The sequence below is a fragment of the Daktulosphaira vitifoliae genome, unplaced genomic scaffold (genome assembly GCF_025091365.1).
Source record: "Daktulosphaira vitifoliae isolate Bord-2020 unplaced genomic scaffold, ASM2509136v1 Scaffold_1, whole genome shotgun sequence".
Classification (NCBI taxonomy): Eukaryota; Metazoa; Arthropoda; class Insecta; order Hemiptera; family Phylloxeridae; genus Daktulosphaira; species Daktulosphaira vitifoliae.
In genome coordinates, this window is record NW_026099572.1 from 73,165,227 (window position 1) to 73,182,520 (window position 17,294).

Genomic DNA, 17,294 nt, shown 5'->3' on the forward strand with positions numbered 1-17,294 from the left:
ATAGTGATTTTAATCACTGTCAGATATCATTATACTTGATCCAACTATGCCACGTCACCACTGTGCCGCGACCCCCCTGTGCTGGGTTTTTTTTAAATATTAAAAATCAGAATCAGTCATAATTTGAAAACAATTTTTTTTTGTTTTAAATTTTTTTTTATAATAAATCAATTCAAAAGAAATATTAATTATTTCTATGTAACTCTTGGTGTTAAAATAAATGATACAATTGAAATATTCAGAACTATTTTTCTTAAAGTCATATCCTATAGTTTTTTACTAATTAGCAATAATTAGTGATCAAATATTTTAAACTATNTACATATCAATATAATTTTTTTTTATATAGATGCATAATATTATTACCTTTCATTTGGTATATTTTTTTTGTAAATTTAACCCTTAACCTGCCCACAAGGGGGATTTAAAATGACTACTTTTTCACAAAAAATTAATTTTTTTAACTTAAATTTTGAAAATGTTCCGGAAGGTCTGACACTTTTATATATATCTTAAATTAAAGCTAATGTAATATGCTTTATCATGAAAAAAAAAAATTTCGGACTTTATCTTATCTTCATGGTGAAAATGGCTACCGAATGCTATTTTTGTGTGAAAATTTTCGATTTTGTATTTTCCATTTTTAACTTTATTATGCTATAACTTTTTGAAAAATGTATGAATCATTACAATTTTTTTATGAGAAGTAGTATTTATATAGATCTTTCATTCGACATACTGTTTTTNGAATAGTTTATTTTTAGCATAAACTATCGAATAGTTTAAAAACTATTTGAATATTTTTTGAATCACTATCGAATAGTTCGATAGTTACTATTCAATATTTTCCATAATTAGTAATAATATCAAAAATTATTGGTGATAGAAAACGTATGATTGCTGATTTGAAATTAGCACGACAAATTGAATAATGAAAGTATCGTTGGGAAAAATCGTTCCAATGAGATCTGAGATAAGTAGTAACAGGCACAAAAAAAATGAACACGTGGTAAAATGAATACATTCTCAGTTTCGCATCTAAGCTAAAAACTGAATGAAAAAATTATGGCATGGGATACCTGAAAAAGACCCTCAAAAAATTCATCTGTAAGTTTGAAGATTTACAACAATTTCTCCACCAAGATTAATCATTAGATACATTAGAATTAAATTCAAAAAATTATATTTGAAAGGTTTAATACTTTTGAATTTTTTTATAAGTTTAGCCAAAGAATTGGAATGATCATGAATGGTACATTGAAGGCAAAAAGAGTTGTAGAATAATAGCAGAACGAGGAGTTAAAGTTATGATGGAATGTAACGAAAACTTCACAAAAAAGAACAAAAGCAATTTATTTTGCAAATAAATAAATAACACTTTTTCCCTACATTTAAATTTTAGTGTTTAATTATCTACAATTAATTAAACAAGAAATTAATAATTATTTATTGCAATTGTTGTTAAATATTTAAGGAATACATTTAATATTTTAATAATATAGACTTTGTTGTGATGAATATGCTGAAATTATAAATAATGATAGGTGTAGCCCAATTAATTGACAATTTTACTATAAAATAATAAATTTTGACGAAATTTTATAATAACAAAATTAAAATAACAACTAAATTTTTTACATCATATGTTTAGATGTATTAGAACAAATTTGGGTGTCTCATCTAAAATATTTTGAAAATAAAATCGTACTTCTATAAATTAGTAAAACCCTAATGAAGATAAATTATATTTTAGAAAAAATGTATATTTTTTATAAGCAAGTAGTCTTTAAATGAATTTCAAATTAATGATACATAATACAAAATAAATTGTTTTTTTTAATCATAATTTCGATTGATTTTAATACTCAAAGAGCATTTTAATTTCAATAAATATTACAAAAATTAATTACCTGGAATGATAAGCAATTATACCTCCATTTTGAGCTATTTTAAAAATCGGCGACTTGCATGGTATCATATCAGCAACGCTCGGAATCAATATTGTACTACAACGATGACAACTTTAAACATATGTTAACAATTAATTAGTCAAGTATTGTTTTTTCAACAATAATTTTAGTAGTGTGTGTATTTTTAAAATCCTGAAAATATATAAATCACTCAGACCCGCTTTATACCTATTTAGGATCCAGAGTCCAGATTTTTTAATTCACCCCAAGAATAGTCGCTCCATAAAAACTGTAGATAATGATTTTATTGTAACATAAATAAAAAAAATTCACTCCAAACGCCAAATTATTTCCCAAAACTTATCTCTAGAATCGCCTCTAACTTCTTGTACCCTATGAGTAATGCTTCCCAAAATAAGATTTTTTTTCTAAAAAATATCCCCTTTAATTAAAAACTTTAACAAAAATAATGAAAAAAACCCTATAATTCTCTTCTGTATCCACACCTGATCAAATGTATAAATGTATAAATTTTAAAGAGTGCATAATAAGTAATTTTTTTTTATTTTTCATACTTAGATTTTATTAAAATTAAAATGTTTATATTTTGGCAATTTGATTTTTAAAAAATTATAGGAAACTCCTCCATAAAATACGTTTAAATAAGCTATAATGACAATATTTTCCTAACTTATTTCATGAGATTGAATTCCGAGTAATAAACGAATTTAAAAAACACAAAATACAATTTTGCTAACCATCACTCCAAAATGTATTATGTGGATACATATATGTTATCGACTCTCCCCATTAAAAAAAATATGTGTTGCTCTTGATGTGATTGCATCAAACATTTTATAAATTTATACCATTAACATAAACTGAAATACTTAATAATAAACTTACTGAAAAGCATAAGCAAAGGTACTGTAGTGTCCAAATTCTTTTTTTGGATTGCTTTTAAATAAATCTAATATTAGCTTAGTATATAATCGTGATTTCAATTTATCCCTTACATCTTGTAAATTTTCAATATCACAGTTACTAAATTGATTAGAAAGTCTGTACAACAAAAAATATAAAAAAAATAATACTATATATTTTTAAAATTACAATATGCAGAGTTGATACTTATATATTTTCAAGGATAGATAATGTATATAGTAAGACTAAATTAATGAACTCTGATGAAATAATGAAAAATTATTTGAATAATAATCATAGGCGCAATGAAGAAGCTTAGCATATTCAATAGGAAAACTAGCCTCCTTCTAAGAAGTAAATAATAATACAAATTTAGACAGTTATGGATATTGTCATAAAAAAATATATTTATAATGTGAGGAAATACTTTACCATCCTCAATAATTGTATTCTAATTTTATAACTAAAATTTGTTTAAAATATATTACTGCACATAAACTAAAATGTATTGTAGCCCATTAATATTTATCAAATTATTTTATACTAAAGGGAGAATACATTGCCCTAATTTTCTGTTTATCTTTTAAAATAGAAATCTTCTCAAATTATCTAAATTCTACATTTATTTATATTGAATTTAGATATTTTTATATAAGTTTTAAAAACTATATGTACCTCTTCCCCATACAAATTTTATAAATGCTTCACTGATCCTTTACATGTCTCTGGTTTTATAAAATACAATATCAATTCTTATTATAAAACATTTATTATAACCTACAAACCTTGTAATTATTCCATCATTAATACAGCTAAAACTTGATGACGATGATAATACATTATTTATGTTATATTTGCAAAAATTTAAACATTCTTGAAACAACGGCTCCATTTGTAGAAATGACGCAGAAACTAAAATTGGAAGTACATTTCCGCAATCTTGAAATAAAATCCAATTTTAATAATAAATATTCATATGATTGGTTATACTATAATGAAAATACAATCTATTTAATTACCTAATATTGGCCAGTCAATTTTTGGCTTTAAATCCTTTTTAACCCATTTAATTAACCAGTCGAAAATTGGTATTTCACAGTGAACAGATATATCAATATCTTCTAAACGTTGACCTTAAAAATAATGAATAAAATAAAAATCATATTTATTTAAATTAATTCGAGGTTATTTTTAATTTATTTGTCAAAAAAATGTTTAGCAAAATTATTTATTAAAATAAAACGACATTTAATTATTTTATTAATTTGTTACAGCTTGATCCTCAATAAGAAAATCTTATTATTTAGCAATACTCTAGCGTAATTCCATGGGGATATAGAGGTAACTTTTGAATGTCTAATAGAAACCTAAAATTATTTTTAAACAATTAGATTAAAAGTGATCTGAATAAAATTTTAACAGGTCAATAACCAGTTTTATTATATTTATTTTTGAAATATTAGCATTTAAAAATTTAGACAAGGTGAGATACATTATAATGTTCAGCCGTGCTATATTTTTACATCAACACAGATAATGTGGGTTGAATATTGGGTACCCGTCTCGCCAATATTTAAAATTTACATTAACCCTAAAGGTCATTTTACAAAACTAGTAATTCACTCTACAAAATTTTATATAGTCCATTTTCCTTTTAATATCGATATTATATGTATGATTATACAAATAATAATAGGTTCCCATTTAACTTTCGAAAATCATCCCTAATTAATATTTACTATAGTTCATAAAAATTAAACAAATTTTAGTCTGTAATTTTTTATGAAAAAAATAGGAGTAGTATTCTTAATAAATCACCTGAATACAAATTTTTCTTGGAACCTACCTTTGGTAACTTCAGCAAAATAACCCATTTTCGAAACAAGGAGTCTCTTAGGGCATCTAAATATTTTTTTAGTTTTCTGAACAGCATCACAAACGTTAATTTCAATCTCAGAACTAAATTGTTTTTAATACCATAATTAATATTCATTGATTGTGTAATCAAATTCTTACGTGTTACCTATATACTTACTCTCCTCTTGATCTTATAATATTTTCATTCAAATATTGTGACCTTTGTTTTACTCCCATTTTTTCCTTTGTTGTTAACGTATTATTAACTTTTGAATCTATGGATTCTAAAGTTTTTTTAACGTTTGAACTCAAGCTTTTTTTTACCATGAATGGAAGAATTGAATCTAAAATACCTTCATTCATTATTTCTTTGAGATTGTATTGTAATACTGATTGAACTTTTTCAATATGTTCACATTTTATTGCAAGTTTTCCAGAATCATCTTTTTTTGACGATAGAAGTCTTAAGAATAAATTATTTTGAGCTAATTCAGTCCAATTAATAGATTTTTCAGGCAATGTATTATAACCATCGATAAGATACTCATTGACACGATGTGCTATTATTAAAAAATCTAACAACTCTTGAACATTTATTATCTGATTATCTTCACAATAATCTTGTATAGCTGTATTAACATTATTTTTTTCTTCAGCTGATAAATTCATAACTCATACAACAAGAAATTACATATTTGCTTTTTTGATTATTAATGCCAGCAAATTAGTATCATATTTACAAATTATTTCTTAATAAAAATAATATAACATCACAAAATCTAAAAATATTATTACAGTAGTCCATAAATAACGATCTAATTAAAAATCATATATTTTGATAAAAGAAAAACATTGGTAAAAAATTAATGATTCCTAACTTGTTTGTTGCTATAACAACAGATTTCACTGAGGTATTGCAGCCATAATATTAAAAAATATTTAATCTACTGAAATATAAATTTATTTAGTTACCTAGAAACGGATTAAAAATATTATTATATAACAGCTGGTACAAAAACAAAACTTTAATTTTTAATAGTGTCATGTATACTTGTTACAACAATTCTTTTTAAAACAAATTTTTGTTAGAAAATAATATTCTAAAAAATAATTTATATTATTTTTGGTTTTTATAATTTTTATATTCAACATTTTTTAAAAGCTATTGCTTGTACTATAGTGATGAGATTAAATAGTATATAGTATGTCTTAATCAAAATATTGTCTCTCATTAAATATCATATTTATCTAAGCAACCAAATAATAATAATCATAAAAAATCAATTAAAAATATAAATTATTTAATTTGAGTAATACATACAATAACTTTAATAATTAAAGTTGTTTAATATTGTTTAATAATAATTATTAATATTAAACATACATAATACACCAATTTTTAAATACCGCCAATATCTATATTGAAAATTTGTCACTAGAGTGCAGTAATAATATTACCTAGTTATGATAATGATAGTTTTCCCCCGACCGGCTATCACATTATGTATGTCGATTGACATCTATCGTATGACGTTCCCTCTTTCCTATCTCAACTCTTGTACGCTCAAAACTTGGCTTGCGAACCAAAGTCAAGTCAACCTCTATTTTCATTCCGCTCCCAAAAAGTTGTTACCTAAATTCTCATATATTATTTATTATATTTAACTTTATTAATCAAATTGTTATAAAATGTTTTCAAAAGTAATCAATACCGTCATCCAACAAAGTGCCAGGCAATATTCTTGCAAGGTAAACTAAAAATCATATTTTTCTTGTTCATAATTTACGAATTTTAATTTAATCAAGGTACTTCATTATGAGATTAGTAATTTATATTTTAGATATCTGTAATATAGATATTTTCCATTACTAATGCCAAAATTTTAGTAAAATTTCCTGGATTCATTTTATTATTTAGCTTGGTTAAAATAAAACATGTGTTATAAGAAAAATTCTTTTAAAATGTTGTAATAATTTTTTTATCTGATACTAATTTTTATTGTTATATAATTTCAAATATAGAAATTTAAATATTCTAGTGTATTCAACTATCGTACATAACTAAATTAACCAAAAATACTCGTTAGCGATGATTGATCTATTTCATTTATATTTATATTTATTTTAGTTAAAATATTTAATTCATAAAGTTACTAAGTATATAATATTTAATTTTTTTCAGAATGGATTAAAAGTTACAGTTTGTGGAGGATCTGGTGGAATTGGCCAACCACTCTCTTTGCTTTTGAAACAGAGCCCTATTATCAAAGATTTAGCCATTTATGATATTGCTCCTGTAACACCAGGAGTTGTTGCAGATTTGAGTCATATGGATACAAATTCAAATGTTACCAGTCATGTTGGTTTAGATAGTCTTAAGGTAATAATTTAAAATAAACTTATATTTTTGCAAAACATTAAGTTAGTGAAATCTATAATACTTAATTATAATTTATATAATTTCTTTATATCTGATATAGTTACTTTTTAAATATTAAAAACAATATGTAATGTAATGTGTTTTGAAATATTAATTGGTGTTTATCAGTTTTAATTATGAAATCTATAATTAATAAAATTCATATTTGTTGCCAATGATTTACTTTTCTTGGCAATGGAAAACAAATGATCCAAAAATATACTCTATTTTTTTTCAAGGTAAATTAAGAATAATAAACATATTAATAAAGTATTATTGAAATACTACTTAAGTTTTTTATGAATATTTTCCTCTATAAAACTTCTTTGGATATATTGAATAGATCAAATATGACTAAATTAATGTTTAAGATGTAGAGAATATTGCTAACTGTATTTTAAAGGAAAAAAATATTGAATGTTTAAAATCATGATATATTTAAACTAGATTGATCCTTATTTATATATTTATTATATGAAATTTTAAGATCAAAACCTTGACTTAAATTTGTCCAAATGACTTCAACTTTTATACTCCTGAACAAAATGGAGAAGGTTTTTCCTAAAAAAATTTAATACTATGAAGATTCTTTGCAGTATTGATTAAATATTAATACTTTGTGTTAATGTTTTACATTATTACAGTGTATAATATAATATATTTTGGATTACCTTAAATAATTACTACAGCGCTATCCATCAATCTATACAAAAATTTATTGGGATCTAATTTACAAGTGAGCGGTGGAATGATTCTATAATAACGGAAAAATAGGATTTAATCCTCTTCCTTTTTTTTACATTATTTCCAGTACACACTTCAAGATAGATCATAATTTTCTGGTTGCAAATTTATATAAAATATGTTTATTAATTTAATTTATAAAAATTAAGTATTAAAGGGTCACAATTTTTGTCATAAATATTTTTTTTATAATAATTATATTGAATTATTTAATATTTAATTATTTGACATTTTCATTACATAATATCAATAATGCAATATATTTTGGTATTATATGTTACTTATAGGATGCTGTTGCGGGCACTGATGTAGTTATTGTTCCAGCTGGCATCCCACGTAAACCAGGCATGACAAGAGATGATTTATTCAATACTAATATTTCAATTGTATGTGATATTGTTAAAGTTGTTGGTCAAGTTGCACCCAATGCTCTTGTGGGTATTATATCAAATCCAGTAAGTCATGATTTATGTATTAAATAATTTTTCATTTACAATATTTTAATGCGCGTAAAAATATTTGACTTTAATTTTAATTGTAAAAAATAAAAAAAATTTTATACTTTCAAATTTAAGGAAAATCTTTTTAAAAAAAGTTGTGACATAATTATATTGAAATTTTAAAGTTTGATAAAATTTAATTATTGAAAAGTACCAAAAAGTAAACAAAACTATTAAGTTAAAGACTTTTAAAAAAATTATTATTTAACTAAATATTACAAATATTTACACATTTTTTACTTTAACAACTAATTACTCATAGAAAATTTATTGGGATGTATTTTTTTAATCTTAAAGTAAATTTTTAAAGCTTAATATTGTTATAGGTTTAAAGAGTTTCAAGCCGGGTAATATCTTTAATTTGATATGTTTTAAATTCTTTTGAATTTTTAGTTACTAATACTTAGCATTTAATGCTAAGTATTAGCAGCTAAAATACTGAAATACTGAAATTTAATAATTTAAAGAATTTATACTTCAATAAATAGAATCAAAAAATATTTGTATGAAAAATAAAATTTCAATATTACCACCAGTTTGAGAGGCATGCATATGGGCATATAGATTTTTTGAAAAACAACATCCTTTTCCAAATCTAGGTCTTCTTATTTTTCTACAGTCTATATTTGAAGTTATTATACTATCCATGTATTCTGAAGAAGTCACCTAATACATGCAATACTCTGACTAAGTATTTATTTTCTACGTGTAGCTCTTCTTTATATAATAAATATATTCCATGCAATTTTCAATTCTATTATTGATTCACTCTTATTATCTGTTAAAATGATAATTCAAATTCTCATGAATTGATGATAAACCTTATAGTTTTAAATGAAATAACCACTAATTTTGACATATATATGAAAGCAAGCAGTCCAACATTTTTTTAAAAATAATTCAATATAATTTTTAGTTACTTAAGGAGTTTAATCTATAATTATTAGGTTAATTTAGTTAAATTTACACCAATATATTTTGAAATAATTGTAATTCGCATTTATATTTTTCATATTGATGGTTAGTTTTGGACAAATTATGCCCATAGTAATTTTTTTTATTGCTTTAAATGAATAAAAAAAACTAGGAGCAAAAAATAAATTTTCATAATATAAAATATTATAATGATGGTAGAAAGAGTAAAAATTATAAATCAATTATTTCAAATGAAAATATTTCTAATTAATTGATCATAATTTTTTTTTAATTCACTATTTAAATTTTTTCAAAGTATGAAATTAAAATAAAAAATATTAAATTTTTATTAAATTATATCCTACACTAACAATTATTGACTTATAAAAATAATTTGTTCTAAATTTTAGCATATTATATTTTATTGTAGTGTGTCAACAATTTTTGTATACAATTTTTATCTAAGTCAAATTTGTTGAATGTTTTTAGGTTAACAGTGCTGTTCCAGCTGCTGCTGAAATTTTAAAGAAATTGAATGTTTATGACCCAAAAAAATTATTTGGTGTGACTACTCTTGATATTGTTCGCTCAAATCGTTTTGTAGCTGAGTTAAAGGTACTATTAATTTAATCTTATTGTAAACATTTTCTTTATTTTACCTGTAATAGGGTCTTCATGCTACTGAAGTCAATGTACCAGTAATTGGAGGACATTCAGGTGTTACTATTATTCCCTTAATATCTCAAGCCACACCACATGTATCTTTTGAACCTGATGTTCTTGACAAATTAACAAAGCGTATTCAGGTAATAAAAATATACTATAATTTAATGTTCATTATTAATAATAAATTATTATCTCTTTTTTAGGAAGCTGGAACAGAAGTTGTAAAAGCCAAAGCTGGTGCTGGTTCTGCTACTTTATCCATGGCCTATGCTGGTGCAAGATTTACCATATCCATGTGCAAAGCTATTCTTGGAGAACCAAATGTTGTTGAATGTGCTTATGTTCAATCTACAGTAACAGATTCTCCATTTTTCAGTACACCTGTTCTAATTGGAGTATGTGAAGTTTATTAATATTCAAATATAATTTTTGTAGCTTATCTACAAATTGTTTTTTTTTTTTTAGAAAAATGGAATTGAAAATAATTTTGGCTTGGGTAAATTATCAGACTATGAAAAAGAATTAGTTAAAGCAGCTCTACCTGAATTAGCTTCCAACATTAAGAAAGGAGCAGACTTTGGAAAAAACTACAAATAAATTAAGGTTTTCAGTTCTTTAAGTTGTTATAACTCAATTCATTATTTATTTTTGTACTTCTAATCTACACAATAGCATTAATTATATATAATTGATAAAAATTGTTAGACTGTACTTGTTGCATATTTTCTTAAAAGAAAAACTGTTTTCTAAAAATACTTTAAAAACTCTATTGACATAAAATGAATAGTAGTCATTGCTTTTTTAATTTTCTTATATAAATAAACCTATCTCTAGATAATGTTAAATATAAGTATATTCAATTTTATTGAAAATTATATAAATTATAATCAATAAAATAATAAATATTTTGCTGTGAATAGATGGGTTAAAGCTGTAGCATTTTAGTAGTTTTACTTTGAATAAATAATAAATTGTGTAATAAGTGGTAACATTTTGATTATTTTTTCTTTATCTTTAAGTATTTTGGTGAACACTAATAATAGTATGAATAAAATAATAACTATTTAATTTTTTTTAATTATAAGATCTAAGACTGAGAATTTTTAATATTTTTTCATGATCGATTTTGTAGATAAATGGGGTGACCTCCATAAAATATTTTTATGAAGGTCACTATCCCACTAACCCTCTAATTTCAGTGGAAATACAGGTAAAACTAAATTACTATAATTTGGTATGAAGAACAAACGATGGATCTACATATCAATACACTATATTTATTTTAATATGAAAATGCGTATTATTTCACTATGAAGAGTAATTTATAACAAAAAATGTTAAGATTTATCATTTATAATAAATTAAAAATTACAATTTAGGTTGATAATTTTACTGTTTCTATTAAATCATATATACCAATTGTATAATATAATTGTACAAAAGCTATACTTTCAAGTTGTATAAATCAATCGAATAATTTTTTTATAAAATTATTGCAAATTATATTCTTTAAAAACATTTCCAGCAATTACGAGCCTTTGTATTTCAGAAGTACCTTCATAAATTTCAGTTATTCTAGCATCACGATAATGTCGTTCAGCAGGCATATCAGATACATATCCCATACCTCCCAAAATTTGAATACATTGATGAGAATTAAATGTAGCTGATTCGGACGCTGCTAATTTCGCCATTGCAGCTTCCTAAAAAAATAACATTATTCAATAGATAAAACATAGATTATTTTAAACAACTAAGAAATTATCTTAATATAAATAACTACATAAAGAATGTAGTAAAGAAAAAGTGCTATTATCAAAAATGTATTTTAATTAAAATACATACGATAGTAATACTTTAAGAATTACTACAATATAAAACTTTTTGTCAAAAATAAATCAATACCAAGTACAAAATAATATTTTTTGTTCACAATACTATGTATAGATTTTAACTTAAAAAGAAATTAACTTATAATTTTGTATTATTATGGCGAAAACTGTCACCTGAATTTTGTGGTTTTGTATGATGTGCGAAGTTAATAAACAAAAACTTGTGTTACAAGATGTCATAAGTAGTTATACTTCTAAGTATCTTATAAGTAACATACAACTGTAATTCTCATTGAAATATTTTTAATACTTTACAGTCAAATTATGTTCTTTAATTTAGGTAATAGTTTTTGTCATAATAGTACACAGTAACTACACAAAATTTACTTTAGTAAAAGGTTTATGTTCATCTTTCAGAACAGCAGCTCTCCAAGTCAATAATCGTGCACTTTCTAATCGTAAAGACATATTGGCTATTTTATTCTAAAAATTAAAAAAATTATTATGAAATTTTCAAAATTAAAGTAAAAAAAATAATAAAAAAATTACTTGAATACTTTGTAATTTTGAAATAGGTGCACCAAAAGCCACTCTTTTAGTAGCATACTCAACAGCTACATCTAAAGAAGCTTGAGCAATCCCTAATGCCTGTGATGCAATACCAATACGACCAGCATCTTAGACAAATAAAAATGTCTATTTACAAATAATTAATAGCAATTTTTTTAATTTATATTAATAATTTAAATAAATTAAATTATAATAAATTATAAATTTAAATTATATTTTTTTTAAATTAGTGGTGCCAAAGTCAAAAATAGTAGAGCTAGGGGCTGAGTAGACTACTGGAAATGGGAATTTTTCAGATCACCTGGACCATATTATAGAAGGTAGCCTGGTAATTTTATGTTAAATTTTATTACAAAATTAAATGCACAAATATTTTATTTGTATTAAAATTAAAAACTATGGAACTACTGTAAAACTTTATTAATAGAATAATGTTACTTTTTGATAATATTTTATAAGAAAGCACCAAATAGAAAATTACAAAACATAAATATAGACATATATTAAATTAAATACACTTATATCTCAACATTGAATGTTTATTTTTTTTTTTTTGTCTGTCCAATGGATAAACACAGAAAAAAATCATCATGGTAAAAACATTATCTTCTCAGCTTTACATCTAGATCGAAAATTAAAACTGAAGCGGAATAAGAAAAAGTTTTTTGTGATTTAAATGATAAATTTTGGCTGGCCTACATAAATGTCAATCTTCTTACATAAATTTAGTTCTTACTCGACTCCTGGATAGGGCAAACATTTTTAAAATTTAAAACTTGCTTCACATCTCTTACAAATTGAATGACTTTCTTTGCTTTTTGCTTCTAATAAGTATCCTTCAATAATTTGAAAAAATCAGTAGTGGCATTAATTTCTTATTAAACTAGATTATTTATTGTTGAATGGCTTTTTTTGATAATTTAAGAAAAATTTACAAAAAAACTGTGATACCTGAGTTGAGTTTAATATATTTTACAAAGTTAAAATTTTATATCAGTTTTTTTATTGCAGTATACAAAATGACTCATTTGTCATGAATCACTTAATAATCAAAAAATAAAAATAGTATTGCACAATTTTTAATTGGTTTTTTTTGAGTACATGTTCTTTTTCAATTTATCAATGATGAACTATTTCTTCAAATGTAAACATGTTACATAATTAACCAACTTATTTAATAGACAATGTATGTTACAATTTGAAAAATATAAAGTTGACACTATTATAAGATGTAAAGAATCAACTGAGAAAAAACTTCATGATTTATAAATTGAAAAAAAACATGTACTCAATAAAACCAAAAAAAATTTTTTTTATACTTTTTTTCTTTTTTGATAATTAAGTGGTTCCTTATAAATAAATCACTATAATAAGTCTTAAGTAAAAAATTATCAACATTTTAATTTTTAATTATAAAAAGATTTACATGATAAACATTAATGAACCACTCACCTCTTTTGATGGTTGGGAAGCTGCCTTAGATTGGCACCACTAATGTAAAACCATCAGTCAATAACCCAAAATATAGAAAAATTAATAAAAACTAAATTTAAGTATTAAACTCAATTTAGTTATATATACTTAAAATACAACAAATTTAGCTTGATAAGTTACTTATTACTTAAATAAAAGTGTAACTAACAGGTGAAAAAATGACAGAAGTGTAAATTTTATAGCTATTTTTTTGATTTTAGTTTTGTAAAAAACGTAATTTAAACTTGTAATCATATAGTGTGTATTTATTTGGCTATAAAGAAAAATGAATAGACATTTTTATAATGGAAAATTATTCTAATTTAAATTAAACACATTTGTAGTACACATGTCAAAAGTCAAAATTTACATTTACATCATTATTCCATCGGAGAAGTAGTATATATTTATAAGTATAAACTGATTAAAATTATATAATACATAATTTTAGAATGAAAATTTACCTAATGTCATCATTGCAATTTTAAACCCTAGTCCTGGTTCCCCTAAAAGATTTTTTTCTGGAATTGAACAGTCCTCAAAAATTAAATTACTAGTAGATGAACCACGGATACCAAGCTTATCTTCTTTTTTTCCCAGAGAAAAACCTAAAATTAAGTTTAATCAAAATATTAGATAATATACACACACTTAATGTAACAATATATTAGTATGACTAATGAAAAAATGACTCCTGTCTAGAATTAGTTTTAAAGTTCCTTAATGAATAACTCATAATTTTACAGATTTTATTCTTAGAGGTTTACTTGAAAAAAATTCAATATTTATTGAGTTTTTCCCACATAAAAAAATAATATCTACCTGGATTATCAGTCTTAACCAAAAATGCACTGATTCCCTTATGTTTTTTAGATTTATCAGTTGTTGCAAATACAACTGATGCTTTGGCTTCATGAGCATTTGTAATCCATGATTTAGTACCATTAAGTGTCCATGAAGATTCATTTTTAGTTGCCATAGTAGATGCAGCTCCTGCATCACTTCCATTGCCTTAAAATAAAAATAATTAATTATGGAATAAAGCTATTTCAAATGTAAATTTGATGTTTTTTAACAAACTCACAACCTTTTTATTTATTTTTAAACTTTAAACTTTGTTATCAAAATGAACCTTAATCAATAAAAAAAATCCTATGAAAATTTAATATATTATTATACTGTAATCTATTATGATTGATTAATTAGCAATTAAAATAAAACTGTTCTATTGTTTTACTTGAGTAGTATATCATATTTTTTATCAGTTAATTACTTTCCATGAGATGATAACTTTTCATAACTTTTTCTATAAATAATATTTTTACTTTACAAATATATATAGGGTATTCAGTAAGAAAGGAGATTGGTTTCTATTGTTTTCATTGTTTGTAACAATTTACCTGTTTCTTAACTTACTGTACACCTGTATATGTATTTATATAAATTATAAATGTGTGTTTTATTTTATCCTGAAAAAGAAAAATTTTATTTTGGTAATCTGTTAGTAAAATATATACCTGGTTCACTTAACCCAAAACAACCAACATTTTCACCATTAGTAAAAGGTCTGATGAATTCTTCTTTTTGTTGTGCATTGCCAAACTTATTAATGGGACCAAGATACAAAGAATTATTAACACTCATTATTACTCCAGCTGATGCACATCCTCTGAAAAATTCATTCAACCAATGTTTATTTTAACATTCTTAACCATTTCACAGATAAAATACCTAGAAATTTCTTCCATAGCAATAGCATATGCTAAGTAATCGAGACCAGTACCACCTAATGATTCTGGGGTACTAATAGCCATTAAACCTAATTCACCCATTTGTCTTATCTAAAAAAATGAATTATATTGAATATGCAATTAATTAAGTTATATAATATTATAAAAAGTTACCATAAAATGAATTTTAAATGGTACTAAAATTATTTTTGAATCAAAATGTATACCTTTTTCTCATTACATAAAAAATGTAGGTAAGTCAAAAAATATAATATAATATAAATTCTGATTTAATCATTTATTCTTTTTAAAATATTATTAATCAAAGAAAAATATAGTGACAAGACTAATGTAAAAAAGAATATTTTTTTTACTCTCTTGAAGGTTTGTATTATGAACTTGTATATCCATGCATTAAAACATATATTATATCCACAAAATGCCCAATGATTAAGAGGACATGAACAAAATGATAATTATTATAACCTGTTTTTCTGGAAACAAATGTTCCCGGTCAAATTTGGCTGCATTTGGTTTTAGTTCTCCCTCAGCAAAATCTCTGCAAGTTTTATATAACAATTGATGTGTTTCAGATAGAGATGATAATGAAGCAATTGATCTTTTTAAAGTAAACATAAATCCTTAAGAAAATATTTCATAAAAATAAATAAAATTATTATATAAATGACCACATTTAAAGTGAATTTTAAAACAATTACCATTATTAGACAATAGTGTTGAAAATTTTAAACTAGACATGATAACTAAAAAACTAAACTAGGAATATTCTTGTAATACTTTTAAAATAATTTAATGTACTAAATTAAATTTTCAAAAAATAAATAATTTAAGCCCTAAAACAGCCACTTATTACGGTAATAAATATTATTACCGTAATCTCTACGTCCTACAATTGATAATATTATGATAAATCAATGTGACCTGTGACAACAGGACGTCTTGTGTTATGCGTTGACTATAAAGCACTGTTAAAATGCTGAAATGAATCTCTGACGCGCCTTTACTGACGATTATTAGCTAATTTTTTAATACTTATATTGCCCTATGACATGTCGTTCATTGACAAGACATGTTCAATGACCCCTAGTCTAGAGAAATTGTTAAACAAAGAAAACAGGAAAGTTATGATATATTACACGTTTGGTATAAATTTTCTATAAGAAATATTTTAATCAAATCCATAATGCCGACAATTGAAAAAAATCTTTAAATTTTAAAAATTTAGAAAATTATCTCAAAATTAAGTTGTTATAAAAAACAGCATTTTCAAAAAAATGTATAATTTATTTATATAACTGCTATAAATTTTTTTTAAAAACATCGATTCTAATGAAAATATAACATGTAACAAATTAAAGCTTTTGAAGCGTACTACAATATTTAAAAAAAACTATACCACATTTGTTAGAAAAATTACAAATATAAATAAAAATTATTGTAAACGTTAAAAGATTCACATAGAAACATTTTTTTATAATAATGATTTTACTTACTGTCAAATGTCATTTATGTTTGACCNCACATAGAAACATTTTTTTATAATAATGATTTTACTTACTGTCAAATGTCATTTATGTTTGACCAAACTATACAGCGACTCAACTGTGATGATTGTTTTAAATTTTTTTCTCAAACATAATTTGATTTTGTTGCTTTATAATATTTTCATTATAATAAGGTTAATCTTTTATAACATTAATAGTTTTATTTATTTTTCTAAATTCAAATTAAAG

General features: G+C 23.5%; 3 protein-coding genes across 8 annotated transcripts in view; 1 reads left to right on the forward strand and 2 right to left on the reverse strand.

Moving 5' to 3' along the window:
- LOC126894641 (SANT and BTB domain regulator of class switch recombination) overlaps positions 1-6,266 on the reverse strand; it is a 21,242-nt gene extending 14,976 nt beyond the window's left edge. For 2 of the 6 annotated variants that reach the window (XR_007701467.1, XM_050665796.1), the window contains exons 1-7: positions 6,150-6,266; positions 4,870-5,470; positions 4,681-4,793; positions 3,854-3,967; positions 3,620-3,773; positions 2,817-2,972; positions 1,911-2,021 (exon numbers count right to left, since the gene is read on the reverse strand). Coding sequence is in view for 5 of the 6 variants with exons in the window: in XM_050665796.1 (XP_050521753.1) it covers positions 1,911-2,021; positions 2,817-2,972; positions 3,620-3,773; positions 3,854-3,967; positions 4,681-4,793; positions 4,870-5,360 (1,139 nt within the window). In the remaining variant the exon portion in view is untranslated. Of the gene's footprint in view, positions 1-1,910; positions 2,022-2,816; positions 2,973-3,619; positions 3,774-3,853; positions 3,968-4,680; positions 4,794-4,857; positions 5,729-6,149 lie in introns of those variants that run through there. The other 4 variants (XM_050665799.1, XM_050665798.1, XM_050665797.1 and 1 more) reach the window with 4 other exon arrangements.
- On the forward strand, positions 6,229-10,926 carry LOC126894647 (malate dehydrogenase, mitochondrial). Its single transcript, XM_050665811.1, has 7 exons — positions 6,229-6,440; positions 6,874-7,071; positions 8,142-8,309; positions 9,759-9,884; positions 9,938-10,075; positions 10,139-10,330; positions 10,401-10,926. The coding sequence occupies exons 1-7, from the start codon at positions 6,381-6,383 to the stop codon at positions 10,530-10,532; spliced, it is 1,014 nt and encodes a 337-aa protein (XP_050521768.1). The 5' UTR covers positions 6,229-6,380; the 3' UTR covers positions 10,533-10,926.
- A 264-nt stretch (positions 10,927-11,190) lies between these two features.
- Positions 11,191-16,527, reverse strand: LOC126894646 (short-chain specific acyl-CoA dehydrogenase, mitochondrial). Its single transcript, XM_050665810.1, has 9 exons — positions 16,260-16,527; positions 16,027-16,181; positions 15,542-15,651; positions 15,328-15,479; positions 14,633-14,821; positions 14,275-14,418; positions 12,317-12,444; positions 12,155-12,250; positions 11,191-11,638 (listed from the first exon to the last, which is right to left on the reverse strand). Exons 1-9 carry the CDS (start codon positions 16,297-16,299, stop codon positions 11,426-11,428), a joined length of 1,227 nt encoding a protein of 408 aa, XP_050521767.1. The 5' UTR covers positions 16,300-16,527; the 3' UTR covers positions 11,191-11,425.
- Between the last annotated feature and the right edge of the window lie 767 nt (positions 16,528-17,294).